Source organism: Alternaria dauci, chromosome 2 (assembly GCF_042100115.1).
Source record: "Alternaria dauci strain A2016 chromosome 2, whole genome shotgun sequence".
Classification (NCBI taxonomy): Eukaryota; Fungi; Ascomycota; class Dothideomycetes; order Pleosporales; family Pleosporaceae; genus Alternaria; species Alternaria dauci.
This window is the reverse complement of record NC_091273.1, coordinates 2,312,203-2,326,050: the sequence shown is the minus strand read 5'-3', so window position 1 is coordinate 2,326,050 and position 13,848 is coordinate 2,312,203. Positions and strand designations below refer to the sequence as shown.

General features: G+C 55.1%; 6 protein-coding genes across 6 annotated transcripts; 4 read left to right on the top strand and 2 right to left on the bottom strand.

Moving 5' to 3' along the window:
* Positions 1-245: 245 nt before the first annotated feature.
* Positions 246-2,765, top strand: ACET3X_002790 (uncharacterized protein; the record flags this gene model as incomplete). The annotated part of the gene is made up of 1 exon (XM_069449571.1): positions 246-2,765. The coding sequence occupies one exon, from the start codon at positions 246-248 to the stop codon at positions 2,763-2,765; it is 2,520 nt and encodes an 839-aa protein (XP_069309337.1).
* A 4,905-nt stretch (positions 2,766-7,670) lies between these two features.
* ACET3X_002789 (uncharacterized protein) lies at positions 7,671-8,371 on the top strand (the record flags this gene model as incomplete). The annotated part of the gene is made up of 2 exons (XM_069449570.1): positions 7,671-7,785; positions 7,839-8,371. 2 exons carry the CDS (start codon positions 7,671-7,673, stop codon positions 8,369-8,371), a joined length of 648 nt encoding a protein of 215 aa, XP_069309336.1.
* Positions 8,372-8,672: 301 nt separating this feature from the next.
* Positions 8,673-10,934, bottom strand: ACET3X_002788 (uncharacterized protein; the record flags this gene model as incomplete). The annotated part of the gene is made up of 6 exons (XM_069449569.1): positions 8,673-9,255; positions 9,310-10,114; positions 10,217-10,438; positions 10,485-10,522; positions 10,568-10,608; positions 10,659-10,934. The coding sequence occupies 6 exons, from the start codon at positions 10,932-10,934 to the stop codon at positions 8,673-8,675; spliced, it is 1,965 nt and encodes a 654-aa protein (XP_069309335.1).
* Positions 10,935-11,282: 348 nt separating this feature from the next.
* On the bottom strand, positions 11,283-12,081 carry ACET3X_002787 (uncharacterized protein; the record flags this gene model as incomplete). Its single annotated transcript, XM_069449568.1, has 5 exons — positions 11,283-11,385; positions 11,436-11,747; positions 11,799-11,890; positions 11,943-11,977; positions 12,024-12,081. The coding sequence occupies 5 exons, from the start codon at positions 12,079-12,081 to the stop codon at positions 11,283-11,285; spliced, it is 600 nt and encodes a 199-aa protein (XP_069309334.1).
* A 177-nt stretch (positions 12,082-12,258) lies between these two features.
* Positions 12,259-12,863, top strand: ACET3X_002786 (uncharacterized protein). Its single transcript, XM_069449567.1, has 3 exons — positions 12,259-12,343; positions 12,400-12,547; positions 12,603-12,863. Exons 1-3 carry the CDS (start codon positions 12,297-12,299, stop codon positions 12,747-12,749), a joined length of 342 nt encoding a protein of 113 aa, XP_069309333.1. The 5' UTR covers positions 12,259-12,296; the 3' UTR covers positions 12,750-12,863.
* Positions 12,864-13,140: 277 nt separating this feature from the next.
* ACET3X_002785 (uncharacterized protein) lies at positions 13,141-13,832 on the top strand (the record flags this gene model as incomplete). Its single annotated transcript, XM_069449566.1, has 3 exons — positions 13,141-13,229; positions 13,282-13,378; positions 13,428-13,832. The coding sequence occupies 3 exons, from the start codon at positions 13,141-13,143 to the stop codon at positions 13,830-13,832; spliced, it is 591 nt and encodes a 196-aa protein (XP_069309332.1).
* Between the last annotated feature and the right edge of the window lie 16 nt (positions 13,833-13,848).

The window sequence follows — 13,848 nt, the reverse complement described above, 5'->3', positions numbered from 1 at the left end:
CGTGACGCAGCTATGCCGGGGAGCTATGTGAGACGGGTCCGTGCTCGCGCGCCTGCCAACTGTGCAGAGCGGGTCTTCGGGATGCACGTTGCTTATTGGCTGCAGGCTACCGCTGACCGCTCGGACTCCATCACTCTTCCCTCAGAACTTTAACGCTGCGACACGCTCCCCCAGCCGTCCAGCACCGCATCCCATCGCCCTCGTGCCCACCGCGGGCCTACACACGCCCTGGCTCTGGCGCAATCATGCCCGGCGAACTCCTCAGGACCGTCACCGCGAGCCTCTCGCGGCCCACCAAGCGGAAGATGGAGCCGTCGTCGGACCTTTTCCTCATCACCGACCAGGACGTCGCGTACGAGCAGGACATCCAGCGCAACGCCGGCAGCGTGAAGCCGTGGCTCGACTACTACGGCTTCAAAAAGTCACGTGGCAGCATCCTCGAGCAGGCCTTTGTGCTCGAGCGCGCCGTCACGACGCTGCCGCGCTCGTACAAGCTGTGGAAGCTGTACCTCGAGCTGCGCACCAAGCACCTGTCCAAGAAGAACCCGGCAAAGTTCGCGCCCCACTATGTCAAGGTCAACGCCCTCTTCGAACGCGCCCTCGTGCTGCTCAACAAGATGCCGCGCATTTGGGAAATGTACCTCAGCTTCCTGATGCAGCAGCCCCTCGTTACCACGACCCGCCGCACCTTCGACCGAGCACTGCGCGCCCTTCCCCTGACGCAGCACAACCGCATATGGGCCCTGTACCGACCGTTCGCGACGTCGGCGTCGGGCGAGACGGCCGTCCGCATCTGGCGTCGCTACATGCAGATCCATCCCGAAGATGCCGAGGACTTTATCGAGCTGCTCAAGGACATGCGCAAGTACACCGAAGCTGTCAAGAAGTACATGGAGATTCTCAACAACCCGCGCTTCAAGAGCAAGGAGGCAAAAGGGCCCTTTCAGTTTTGGACCGAGATGATCGATCTGATGATTGACCACGCCAAGGAAATCGATACGAGCGACGACAGCGGCATCGACGTCGAGAAGATCATCCAGAGTGGCATCTCCAAGTTCCCCGACCAGCGGGGCATCCTCTGGGTTGGCCTGGCACGGTACTGGATGCACAAGGGCGAGTACGAGAAAGCGCGCGATGTCTTCGAGGAGGGTGTGACGACTGTCATGACTGTGCGCGACTTCTCCGTCGTCTTCGACACGTACGTGGAGGCCGAGGAGGCCATGATCGGAATCAAGCTCAACGAGGCGGCTGCCCGGTCGGAGAAGGGCCAGGTCGATGAGGCTGCCGACGCGGACCTTGACATCCGGATGGTCCGCTTCGAATCGCTCATGCAGAGACGGCCGTTCCTGCTGAACGATGTCATGCTAAGACAGAATCCGCACAATGTCATCGAATGGGAGAAGCGCGTCGCACTGTGGGGCGACAACAAGAAAGAGGTGGTGCAGACCTACACCGATGCCATCGCCGCAATCAACCCGAAGAAGGCCCTGGGCAAGTTTCACGAGCTTTGGACCAACTACGCCAAGCTATACGAATCAGGTGGTGACCTCAAGACCGCTCGTGTGATCATGGAAAAGGCCGTCAAGGTACCCTTCAAGTCGGTCTCCGAGCTGGCCGAGATGTGGTGCGAGTGGGCCGAGATGGAGCTTCGCAATGAAAATTTCGACAAGGCTGTGGACATCATGGCCAAGGCTACGCAGGCGCCAAAGCGGTCGAATGTCGACTACTTTGATGAGTCGCTGTCGCCGCAGCAGCGTGTGCACAAGAGCTGGAAGCTGTGGAGTTTCTACGTCGATCTCGTCGAGAGTGTCAGCACGCTGGAGGAGACCAAGAAGGTCTACGAAAGAATCTTTGAGCTCCGCATCGCCACGCCGCAGACGATTGTCAACTATGCAAACCTCCTCGAGGAGAACAAATACTACGAAGACTGCTTCAAAGTGTACGAGCGCGGCCTCGACCTCTTCAGCTACCCTGTCGCTTTCGAGATATGGAATCTGTACCTGACCAAGGCTGTGGATCGCAAGATCGGAATGGAGCGGTTGCGAGACCTGTTCGAGCAGGCTGTCGAGGATTGTCCACCAAAGTTTGCCAAGGTGCTCTACCTCATGTACGGTGCGCTTGAGGAAGACCGCGGCCTAGCCAGACACGCTATGCGCATCTATGAGCGTGCGACACGCGCCGTCGCAGACGAGGACAGACTGGAAATGTTCAACTTCTACATCACCAAGTCAGCATCCAATTTCGGTCTCACCTCGACGCGACCAATCTACGAGCGCGCCATTGCCGCCCTCCCCGATGCTGAAGCCAAAGAGATGTGCCTCAAGTTTGCCGAGATGGAGCGGCGACTGGGAGAAATCGACCGAGCCCGAGCCATCTATGGCCATGCCAGCCAGTTCTGCGATCCGAGAACAAGCCCCGAGTTCTGGAAGAAGTGGGAGGCGTTCGAAGTCCAGCACGGCAACGAGGACACCTATAAGGAGATGCTGCGCATCAAGCGCAGTGTCCAAGCCCAGTACAACACCGATGTCAACTTTATCGCGTCCCAGGCTGTCGCCCGCGGCCAGCAGAATGGCGCACCTGCCGACGAAGACTCCGACGGCGCCGACGCTGCTGGCGAAGATGCAATGGCTGCGCTCGAACGTCAGGCTCGTGCACCAGCTGGCTTCGTCGCCGCCAGCACAGGTCCTCAAGGTGGTAATATCAAGCAGGATGAAGAGGCCGCCGCGAATCCCGACGCGATCAATCTGGACGACGACGACCTATGATTCACGAAACAAGGTTACTTCTGTGCGAGTACCCCAGGGTATATCACCAGGTTAGGGGTGGGTGGAACAGGATGAAAGATTTGCATTTTCAACGGCGTTACATGAGAGAGGTGACAGCAACACACCTGGCTATTTTCGCAGGCACCATGCTACTCCGGAACTATTTCGTTACTTGTGTACATTTGGGCTGATTCAGTGCAATCGCCCTTGCTTCGGCCTCGCCCAGTTTTGAGGTTTCGACAGTCTGATCTCTGTGTTTTACTCGACTTCGATCGATACCTTGACAGCTTGTCTCAACTTGTCCGTTTTGCATACATGGCGTTTTTCCTTTGTGAGGGTTTCCAAAACGATGCCAGAGGCATCTTGGCCGGAAGAGCCCCTGATTGATGGGCTGGTTTCTTTTGTCTAGTGGTCAAACTATCAGTATGTTCTTGGCAACATCATCTCAACTTCACCATGTCATATAAAATACTCTAGCTAAAAACAAGCACTATTCACCCCGCAGCCAACGTGCGCATTGGTCGCATGTACGTGGTCTGTCTCGAGCAAGTTTGCCCTGTCCTTGTATCCTTGTTCTAAGCTAAGCGCTGTGTTCTGAGGGAAGAAGCAACGCAAGAGAAGCACCGGCTTGGCCCGCAGAAGAAAGCTGACACGAACGTATGCCAGCCTCGTTTACACTGCAAAAAATACTCTAGTGGACATTTCGGACCAATTCATATGCCAGCCTCGTTGTGAGACTTGCTCAGGTGACCAGTGACCAGTGACCAGCAACCAATAGACGCTTGTACAGGTATCTACATGGACCCGCTCAATAAAGCCACATGACGTAGTGCAGGACTGAAAGTGTTAACTTTTGTAGAAGCATATCTAGGTGTACAACACGACTATTAAGCGGTGGGAAAAATGATGGCGGGAACACATTTCCGCACAGTACACTGCTTCGAAGCACTGCGTGTCGCCGGTCTTGTTGCTTCACGCGCTTATGCTGTGTTTTACGAAATCAGCTACCGCTCATGCTGTATTGCCTTCGCTCTAAACAAACGCCAACGACGGATAGAGTAACTTGTTGACGGCTGCTAAACCTTCCCCTCCATTGCCAAAATGCGCGAGTCCCTATATGTGTTCCCCACGATAAAGGTCCATCCCGGTGCGCTACAAAGCCAGGTCGAGCAGGTTCAATATGCCCCTTTCAGTAACCAGGCTCATCCCTCGTCGATGTCGGGGTGTCACCTGTAACTGCCTCAACAGGTCCTCGTATCCTTAACTATAATACAGCCTGACATTCCAGGATGGAGGTTTGTGTCACTGGCAGTAGTGGTCGCACGGCAAGCGGCAGTCTGACAGCCGTGTGCTACCGCGTCAGAGTATGACGAGGATGCGCCAGGTGGAGATGAGCGCAAATTCGCAGGCTTGAGCGCATCGGCATCAACCGCATAGCGTGCACTGTTCTACAGACCCTGGTGATCAAAAAACGAGGTGGTGGTGTGGGCATGTTTCGAGTGGCACGGGCGTGAGTGTGGCTCTGTCGAGGCTTGAGGCGTGCCACTATCCGGGTTGCTGGTTGTTGTCGAGTCATGCGTCCGATTCAACCTGCTCCTTTTCAGCGCAAGCAGTATTCAGACAGGGAGCAACTGGCTGGCTGTTGGAAGTAGTTCATCGTCAAGTCGGAGTGTCGAGGTGTTGAGGTATCGCCGAATATGCTGTGCGAAGACGCAGCTGTCCGACAGTCTTGGTTTCAGAAGTGTTACAGGAGCCAGGAGAAAAACAGACACCTCATCTGCTCTTCGTGATGCAATCTGCCAACTTCCAGTTGATATCATGGCTTATATACAAACTTTCGTTATCCCACTCGCCATATGCGCATTTGCGTCGCGCGTTTCTGCGTCACCACAGTGCGCAAATGCGCCCCAACACTTCGATGCCCAGCTGCCGCTTCAGTTACAGCAGTGTGTAGACACTAAAGACGGACTGCAACTGTCGCAAGATGAACAGTCATTCCAGCGTCCATTATGGTCGCACGAACCAATTTGTGCCTCAGGGGATGGCCAGAAATATTGTGCGTACACGACGTCCGAGCGGCGCGGTGGTCATGCTTTGAGCATCATCGCGACACCTGTCGCTGCAGACGCGATATCTGCAGCCTTTCTAGCACTGGGAGAAGAAGACCGGAGCGATGATGGCGACTTGATAGTTCGCTCGTTCCCGGGTAAGGGCAAAGGCCTTGTCACTACAAAAGCTTTCAAGAAGGGAGAAAGGATACTGCTTGATTCGGCTTACATCATCGCAAGCTCGCAGTTTGCAAGGCAGGTCACGCGCTCACAGGGCAAAGCCCTCTTTAGTGCTGCCATCGAGCAACTGCCTCAGGCAGACCGGACCTCGGTGCTCGCCCTAGACCAGAGCTTGGGGGGTAGTAAGGTTGAGGACATTATGAAGACGAACGCCTTTGCGTGCCAACTGGCCGATGGTGATACAGATGACGCTTACATATGTCTCTTCCCAGCTGTCGCCCGAATCAACCATGCCTGCCAACCTAATGCACATGCGCGCTTTGTTCCGAAGACGTTGACGATGGAAATCAAGGCCCAACGGAATATCGCCGCTGGGGAGGAGATAGGCATCTCTTACTGTCGGATAGACCTGAAACATGCGGACAGACAGGCGCTGTACCAGAAAGGCTGGAACTTTGGATGCACATGTCCCCTCTGTACTGCTTCGCAGCACGAGATAGCAGCCAGTGACCAGCGCCGCGCTAGGTTCGCTCACCTAAGAAAGATGCTAGAGAGCTTGACAGAGGAAACTTACGACGCCCAACAAACCGTAGCGTGGGAAAAAGAGGTGATGGAGATCGCTCAAAGGGAGGGCTTGGAGACTCTGCTAGCCCAGGACTACGAGAGACTGGCGTACGTCTATGCGGGCCATGGGATGATAACAGACGCAAGATTTTGGGCAAAAATGGCCAAGGAGAGTTTATTGGAATGGGTGGTTGTTGACGGTGGACCGGACAATCAGATTACGAGGATAGAGGGTTTACTCAGAGAGCTTGACAGCTAAGGTATCTGGCCATATCCTGGTATGACAGCCGAGTCACCTACACCGCTGCCTGAAGACGGACCGCGGAGGCCGCAAAGTTCGAGAAATACACCACGTCTTACAGTGTTCGCGTCTGACCACGGACGGACCTCTGGCGTCCGCGGACGGTAGCCTTGCTAGTGAGCTTGTAGACCAAGCGGGTTGCGGCGTGTAACCCCAGCCTGAGCTAAGGGTGCTGACGCTTCTTCCTTCCGCCCCACGATCGTGACGTGGACCGTGGGCGACGATTGCGGCTTCGGAGTCCTCCGTTAATACAGATTTCATTGTTGATCAATCGGTCGTGCAGAATAGCCGTTGGTGCCAAAGTCGCAATGCCTGAAATGATCATCAAGATGGACTAAACCTCGAAAGGGTCCAGGGAAGTGGTCGTAAGATGACGTGAGCGACAGATTGGGCACCAGCACTGAGCAATGGGCGCTGGGTGAAGGGCACTGTGCGATGTGCGATGGACAATATGCACTGGGCAATGGGCAATGAGATGTCGAGAAATGAGGCTCCTGAATACCGTGTGCAAATTAACATACGTAGTTCGTGGTCGCTCGGAGTCCCTGCCGGCAGCAGCAACAGGCAAAACGTGTGGCTGGTGCCGCAACCAAGGGTGCCCAGATCTGCACGTGCCGGGAACACGCGAATTGAGATCTGGTGGGCGATCATCTCGCCGTCAGGAGAGACAACGGTCGAGTACGCCATTGCGCTGAGTAATGCCGACAGAGGTTGATAGAGAGGGGCAGTGGATGTGCGCGGAGTCGTTTCTGCTTCGGCCAATTGATGACGTCCGACGTATTGACCGAGTGAACAACTCGCGATTGACTTCTGCCAGCATCTCGAGGCAAAGTGACAGGTCGGATCGGTCGCGGCGCCGTTGTCAACGGTGATGGTCGCATCGGGAGAGGAAGAGAGTTCGATGGTGGAGATGCAGGTACGAGCCGAAAAGGGATCTGTGAGGTTGTACTGGCCAATCAGACGGTAGACGTGGCATGCCACGTCTTGCACCTCAAACCTTCTGCCATCCCTTGGTATCATCGCCCCAATCCATCATTTGCTGTGAAGCGCTCGTTGTCCTTCTCTACCTACCCCGTGCGGCTAAACTCGAGAAAAAGCACAATCAGCAACCCGTCGGTGTAAGACAAAGCAAAAGTCGCGGCGCGCATCAGCAAGCGCCACGATCGTGTACGTGGGTCTGAAAGCGCGTGTCCCTTTGAGCAGGTGAAGGAGCAAGCGCCGTCGCGCCTTGTCGGATTAACTTTGTCGTCTTTGTACCACTGCTTGTAAAGTCGAGAGGAGTACACTTGCGTCGAACTGGTCGCTAGCTGCGTCACCCCAGCCTACCGCATACGGGTCCCTGGGCCTCTCGACGACCGGGTTTGATTGTCCTGTTTCAACTGTCGGCGGGGTCTACCCTGTCGCCACGAGCTCTGCCAGCTGAAGAGAGTTGCACAGGGCTTCGCCGCATAACACTGCGGATATATGGCTTGAGACTAAATATGGACCTGCATGTCCTGTCGACTCTCGCATGGCATTCATTAATGGTCTAAAACACCCATAGTTGCCCATATTCGCAGTTACACCACCGCTCATCGTCGTCAAATAATTCCGTCCCTTTGCTTTTGCAAACAGTCACTCCTTTACTTCTTGCACACTGTCTTTTCTAATATGGTGTCGAGCCGGTCCCTCCTGACGGTCTTCGCGGCCTTTGTTGCGCTCGCTGCCAGCCAGAAATGCTACGCGGTCGACGGTACGGCCCTCGACAGTACATACACGCCATGCAACCCTAGCGCGGAGCACAGCAGCTGTTGCTCGTCCACCGATATTTGCATGAGTAATGGGCTGTGTATGGGAACAGTGAACAAGTCGATTGGCATGATCTTTTCAAGAGGCTGTACAGACTCGACAGGACAGGATGCTTCATGCCAGCAAATATGCCCTGGTGGTATGTCACGAATGTCTGCCATTTTCGTTCTTGAACTGACTAACACACTACAGTTTCTGACGACTTGAACGGTCTCAAGCCAGTAAAAGCTTGGCAACTCCAGACGTGCGACTCGGGGAAATACTGTTGCCGCAGCGCCGACGACACAAAAAGCTGCTGCAACAACGCAAAGGCACCAAAAGTCACTACCACATTCAGCGCTACCCTCCAGTTACAAACCCCGACCGCGACCAGTGCTCCCGCACAAGTCGTCGCAACCTCAGTCTCTACCGGAACCCCTTTTGAAGCCACCACCGCCACCACCGCCACCACCATACTAGCTGCCCATACATGCACCAAAGAGAAGCGGGAGACTGCAATAGTCGGCGGCACCCTTGCAGGCGTATTCAGCATACTTATAGCAGGCCTGGCTGCTACTGTCTACTGGATGTACAAGAGGGAGAAGAGGCAGCGCAAGCTAAAGGAACACTACGAGGAGCAGTTCTCGCAGACCAATGCGTATCGAAAGGCGCTAGCTTCGAGCGCGGGGTCTTTCACCAGTGTGCTCCTGGACGAGGTAAAACTCAAGTCTAGTGATTCGGATTAGGGGTCCTACGCGACCTATTTTTCTTTTGTTCCACTCTTCACTTTAGCGTCGATGTTTTACAGGTACGGTTTGATGATGATGGAGCAAGATAGTGGTGCTCTGGTCTGGTGTTCACTGGTCTTGGATTAGGCCCATTTGGTTGTCTTTCGGCAGTTGCGAATACCCTTCGGTTTCTTCCTTTCCTTTCAGTTGGCTTAGATATTCGGTCATGTCACGACGGTGTTCAAAAAAGTAATGCCTAGAAGCTAGTCAGACACCTCCGCAGGTGCAATAGATGTACGTATTTAATGTAGCATATACATCAACGCTCGACCTCGCCCAGCTTTCCCATGAGCAGCGCCTCGACTTTTTCGCCTTTCTTCAGACTGCCCTCGCCCTGCGGCATGGCAAGTAGCGCATTTGCCCCCCTGAAACTGCCAATCCGACTACTCCTCTGCCCCCCTGTCGAGCTAGCATATAGCAGCCCGTCTTCCTTGGTCACAACGAGTGCACGGTGATACTCTGGCCGACCCTTGTCCATCTTCACATCCTCATCCAATATGACCTTGATTCTCGGGAGGCCGAGTGGCCTGATACCAGCTTGCTGGTGCAGGGCGGGCAGAACGAAGAGATGAAAACACACCACAGCCGAAGCGGGGTTTCCAGGGAGCGAGAAGACAGACTTGGTCACAGGATTTCCGGCGTTGTCCTTGACTGGTACAGTGGCAAAGGTCGTGGGTTTCCCGGGCTTCATGTTTACGCGGCCAAAGTGGATTGTGCCACCGAGAGAGCGCTCGATTGTTGGCTTGAGGAGGTCGAGCTCGCCCATGGAAACGCCGCCAGAAGTTATGATCACATCGCACTTGCGCATGGCATCGCGGAGAGTTTCCTCGAGGCTACCAGGTCTGCAAATGGTCAGTGGGCTGATACAGACAGCGAGGCCGCGCGATGGCACTTACTTGTCGGAGACAATCCCTAGATCAATGACCTCGAATCTGTGACTCCTTGCGGCGGTGATGAGTGTGGGGCGATTGGTATCGCGCACTTCTCCGAGCCGCAGCGGGCCTTCTCTGTTGTGCGGGATGATCTCGTCTCCTGTGCTCAGAACTCCGACGACTGGCTTCTTGTACACAGAAACCTCTTTCGTGCCCACAGACGCAAGGAGGCCGAATTCGCCGCCGACAACTGTGACGCCTTCGCCTTTCTTCAAGATGGTCTCGCCCTCTTTGACGTCGCTTCCGACCTCGCGTACGTTTTCGTTCGGCTTGATCTTGTCAGTCAGTATCTCAACCTCCTTCTCTTCCTTTCCGTCGTCTGTAAGGCTCTTCAACACTGTGTCTTCAACCATGACCACTGCATCGGCACCAGGGGGAAGAGGAGCGCCAGTTGTGATTCTAGCAATCTCCCCTTCCTTCAGCTCCCTGACCTCGCCAGCTTGGGCGTGCGATACGATCGTGACGGGGTATACGCCTTTTTCGAACTTGCCTGCAGAGGGAATCTTCACGGCGTAACCGTCGACAATGCTGGCGCGGAATGCCGGAACAGACTCGGTGGCTGTGACATCTTCGGCAAGAACAGCACCACTCAGTCGCATGTCTACCGGCACGCGCTGTACTACAGGAGCTGGAGTCTGCTCGGCCACAAGCCTCAGCGCATCGTCAACAGCGAGCATGGGATAAGGAGAGGACCGGTATCTGCGTGTCGGTCCTGCGGAAGGGTCGTTGGACTGCGGACGCTCTTCTGGGTTTGTATGAGCTTTGGGTCCTGCGTGCCCGCCATGGCCATGAGAGTGACCATGATGATGCCCACACCCAGATCCTGTTGTTGTTATCTAAGTGTTGCTAGGACATATGACATGCCGCCTACCTGTAGTGGTACCCGTTGAAGAGACCCCAGCGTCCTTTTCAAGCTTCTCTACGCCGCCCGCATGCAGGGGTCTTGACTCTGCACCAGCTGCTTGAATGCACGCATGTGGTAGTAGTTTGAGAACCGCCTCCAGATTCTCTTTGGCACCTTTTGGAGATCCAGGAAGAGTCAAGATCAGAGTCTTCTTTCGGACACCCGCAACAGGCCTCGCCATGAGTGCGACTTATAAACGTTAGTCGGCATTTTGGTTCAGTATTCGTAGACTTACAAGGCGTGACGGCATACGAAGTCGTAAGCATGCCATGTCTGTGTCTGTTAGCATCCAACGTACTATCGAGAGAAACTACCTACATAAGACCGGGGGCATGTCTGTCAATCAATGGAGTGACTGCCTTGTTGCTATCAGCTGCCTACTCGGCACTAATGTGATTGAAGCGCGTACCTCCGGGGTGACGTCTTTGGTTGCAAAACCAGTGCCTCCACTAGTGACGATCAGGTTGACTGGATCGGGGCCGTCTGTCCAATTTCTAATGGTCTTCTGAATTGCGAGAGCATTGTCGGGCACGATCTCAGTTTCGATGACATGCCATTGGTCGTTCCCGAGATCGCCAAAGACGTTCTTAAGGACTGGTATGCACTTGTCGGTCGACGGGTCCTGGGAAGCCGTCTCGGACACTACCAAGATTGCTGCCTTGAGCTTTGAGTTTGTGGCGGCCATTTTGATAGATGTCAGGGTGGAGTCCAGCGGAGTAGAGCGGACATGCCACTCTGAGATACCGTGCACGGACCAAGGATTACACTGATGCTCCACTCCGCATGGAATCACGAAGCATGTTGATCTGAAATCGATAAATGATATTTGACGCCGACACCCGCTCATATTACATGCATTATACAAGCGCCTCCCTATGTACATGGTACAACCTCTACAAATAACGTGCAGTAACCTCTCGACCAGCTCCACAAGCTGAACTTGAACGCCTTCTCGGCGTCGTTCTGAGTACGGCCAAGCTTCGATGCAGTCCGCGTAATTGTGCCCGGAGGCGAGTTCGTGAGTCTTGTGCGCTCACTGGAAGTCCTTGGCATTGCTCTGCATGAGCAGCCCGATGATGAGACCAAATAGTCCGAGAATGGCAGCAAAAATCTCAATGGTCAGAATCTTGACGAACCTAGGACGAGTCAGCAGCGAATGAGAAGTCTAGAGATGCCAGGCGCGTACATTGCAGGGTCGGCAGCATCGGCCAGCGCAGCGCTACTTCCGTTGATGCCTACACACACGCCGCAGATGAGGTTGCACATGCCCACGGTGATTCCAGCCCAGAACAGCGCGTATCCCGTGAAGTAGTTGGAGCCGGAGTAGAGAAGCTCCGGGTCGGCGAGCTGGTTCATCTTGGCGGAGAAGATGATGGCCATGATGACACCGTAAATGGCGACGACTTCGCAGAAGATGATGGAGATCAAGTTCTTGGTTCGTATCCGCGGCGCCTTGACACCTCCACCCACGATGGACACGCCAGTTGTCCAGATGCCCCTTTGCGACAGTCAGATGGCGTGCGTGCAGAATTCCAGGCGCGAGACGTACCATGCCGAGCCTACGACCGAGAGGCCAATGCAGAGTGCAATTCCGACACTAGCAAATGTGTATGGCGAAATGCTTTCGAGGAAAGCTCCGACCTGGGGTGCAATCAGCCATGTGCGTGCCGTCGGGGTGCAGACGCGTGCGTACGTTGAAGGCCTCTCCTTCGTTGTTGAAGAGCATGTCTGGCCGTCGTTAGCTATTGCCTGCGCCCCTGCGCGCGGTACCTACACAAGCCGACGACACCGAGGGCGGCAGTCGCACCGCCCGTTCCGTAGGTAAGAGACATGTTGGGAGTGCTGGTGGGCGATGCGGAGATGGATGGGAAAAGTGGCGGCTGGAGCTTCGTCGTGATGGACTCGCTGCGAAGCTGGCGATGATGCACCTGGGCTGGCGGAACAAGCCGCGTCGCGCTAGTGCCGGCCAGCTTAGTAACCGCCTCCGCGCCCGTCACTCTTCCCGGCCAGGCGTCCCCCAGGCCAAACCACCATAAACACGCCCGCCATGGCCACCGACAACACAAAGTACTACGAGCTCTACCGCCGAAGCAGGTACGGCGCCCACGTGTGCACCCCCTCTCCCGCGCGCACTGGCTAACATACTACAGTCTGGGCGGCTCCCTCACAGACACGCTCGACAACCTCATTACCGAGCGCCGCATAGAGCCCCAGCTCGCCATGAAGATCCTCTTGAACTTTGACAAGGCCGTCGCCGACGTGCTCTCGGAGAAGGTCAAGTCGCGCCTGACATTCAAGGTCAGTTGCGCACATGCGCCCAGGCGAAGCATGCCACTGACTTGCGCCGCTGCAGGGACATCTTGATACCTACCGCTTCTGCGACGACGTATGGACCTTTATCATCAAGGACATCAACTTCAAGCTCGACAACACACACCAGATCCACGCCGACCGCGTCAAGATTGTTAGTTGCAATGCAAAGCGCCCCGGCGAGACCTAGCTGTGCGATATCATCTTTTGGCGTTAGGGATCAACCAAGGCTTTCACGATACCTATGGCATACACGGAGTTTGGGATTGGATGCGCCATCTGCGCCGGCTTATGCCGATAAATTGAAATTGTTATGACGTGCATCTCACTTGCTCGCTGCGAATAAGTGACCAGTCCAAGTTCGACTGAATATCGGCTGAAATGCAAACGTGAAGAATGACGAGTGCCTGATAAACTCCCCAGTATGCACAATAAAAGCCAAGCATTTGTCGAAATGAACCTGCATCGACTACCCCATACATTGACTAAGCGCGGAAGCGCATCCGGTACCTTGCAGATCATCAGCCTACATCTGTCAATCAACATCGACCTCTTTCCCCGCAGCGTCCAATACCGCGGCCATGTCTCTCCCGCAAACTAAATCAGCGTGGCTGGTGCTTGCCATCTCCAGTGGCGCATGTGCAGCTTTCAATGGTGTCTTCGCAAAGCTGTAAGAGACGTCGCGTTGACCCAGCCCACGGTGCATGCTGACGACGAGGTAGCACAACAACAGAGCTCACAGGCTCGTGGTCAAGCTCCATAGCCCTCGCATTCGGATTGAGTGCGTCTAACAAGGTTGTCGAATATGCGATCCGCGGTGTACGTCCTTCCCACTCTTCCGTACCGCAGACGACTAATACGGTGGCAGCTCTTTTTCGGCATGAACCTCCTCTTCAACGCCGTCATGTGGGGGCTGTTCACACGTGCCCTTACGCTTGCTTCCTCGACCGTCCGCGTCAGCATCATAAATACGTCTGCCAACTTCATCGTCACCGCCGTCCTCAGTTTCATCATCTTTAGCGAAAGCCTACCGGGGCTGTGGTGGCTGGGCGCGGCCATGCTCGTAGCTGGGAGCGTGATTATTGGAATGAGGGAAGAGACGGAGAAGAAGAGCGTGGTAGCCACAACTGGGGAGGCCCCACTTCTCGACCGCGATGGCGATGCGAATACCGAGGGCTTTAGGGACGATGACGAAGGCGAGGACAGGGTCGAACTTAACAGCGTGAAGAACACAGGTGGGGATAGTAGCGATGAGGATGGCGTACTGAAGTAGACCAGACGCAGACGCG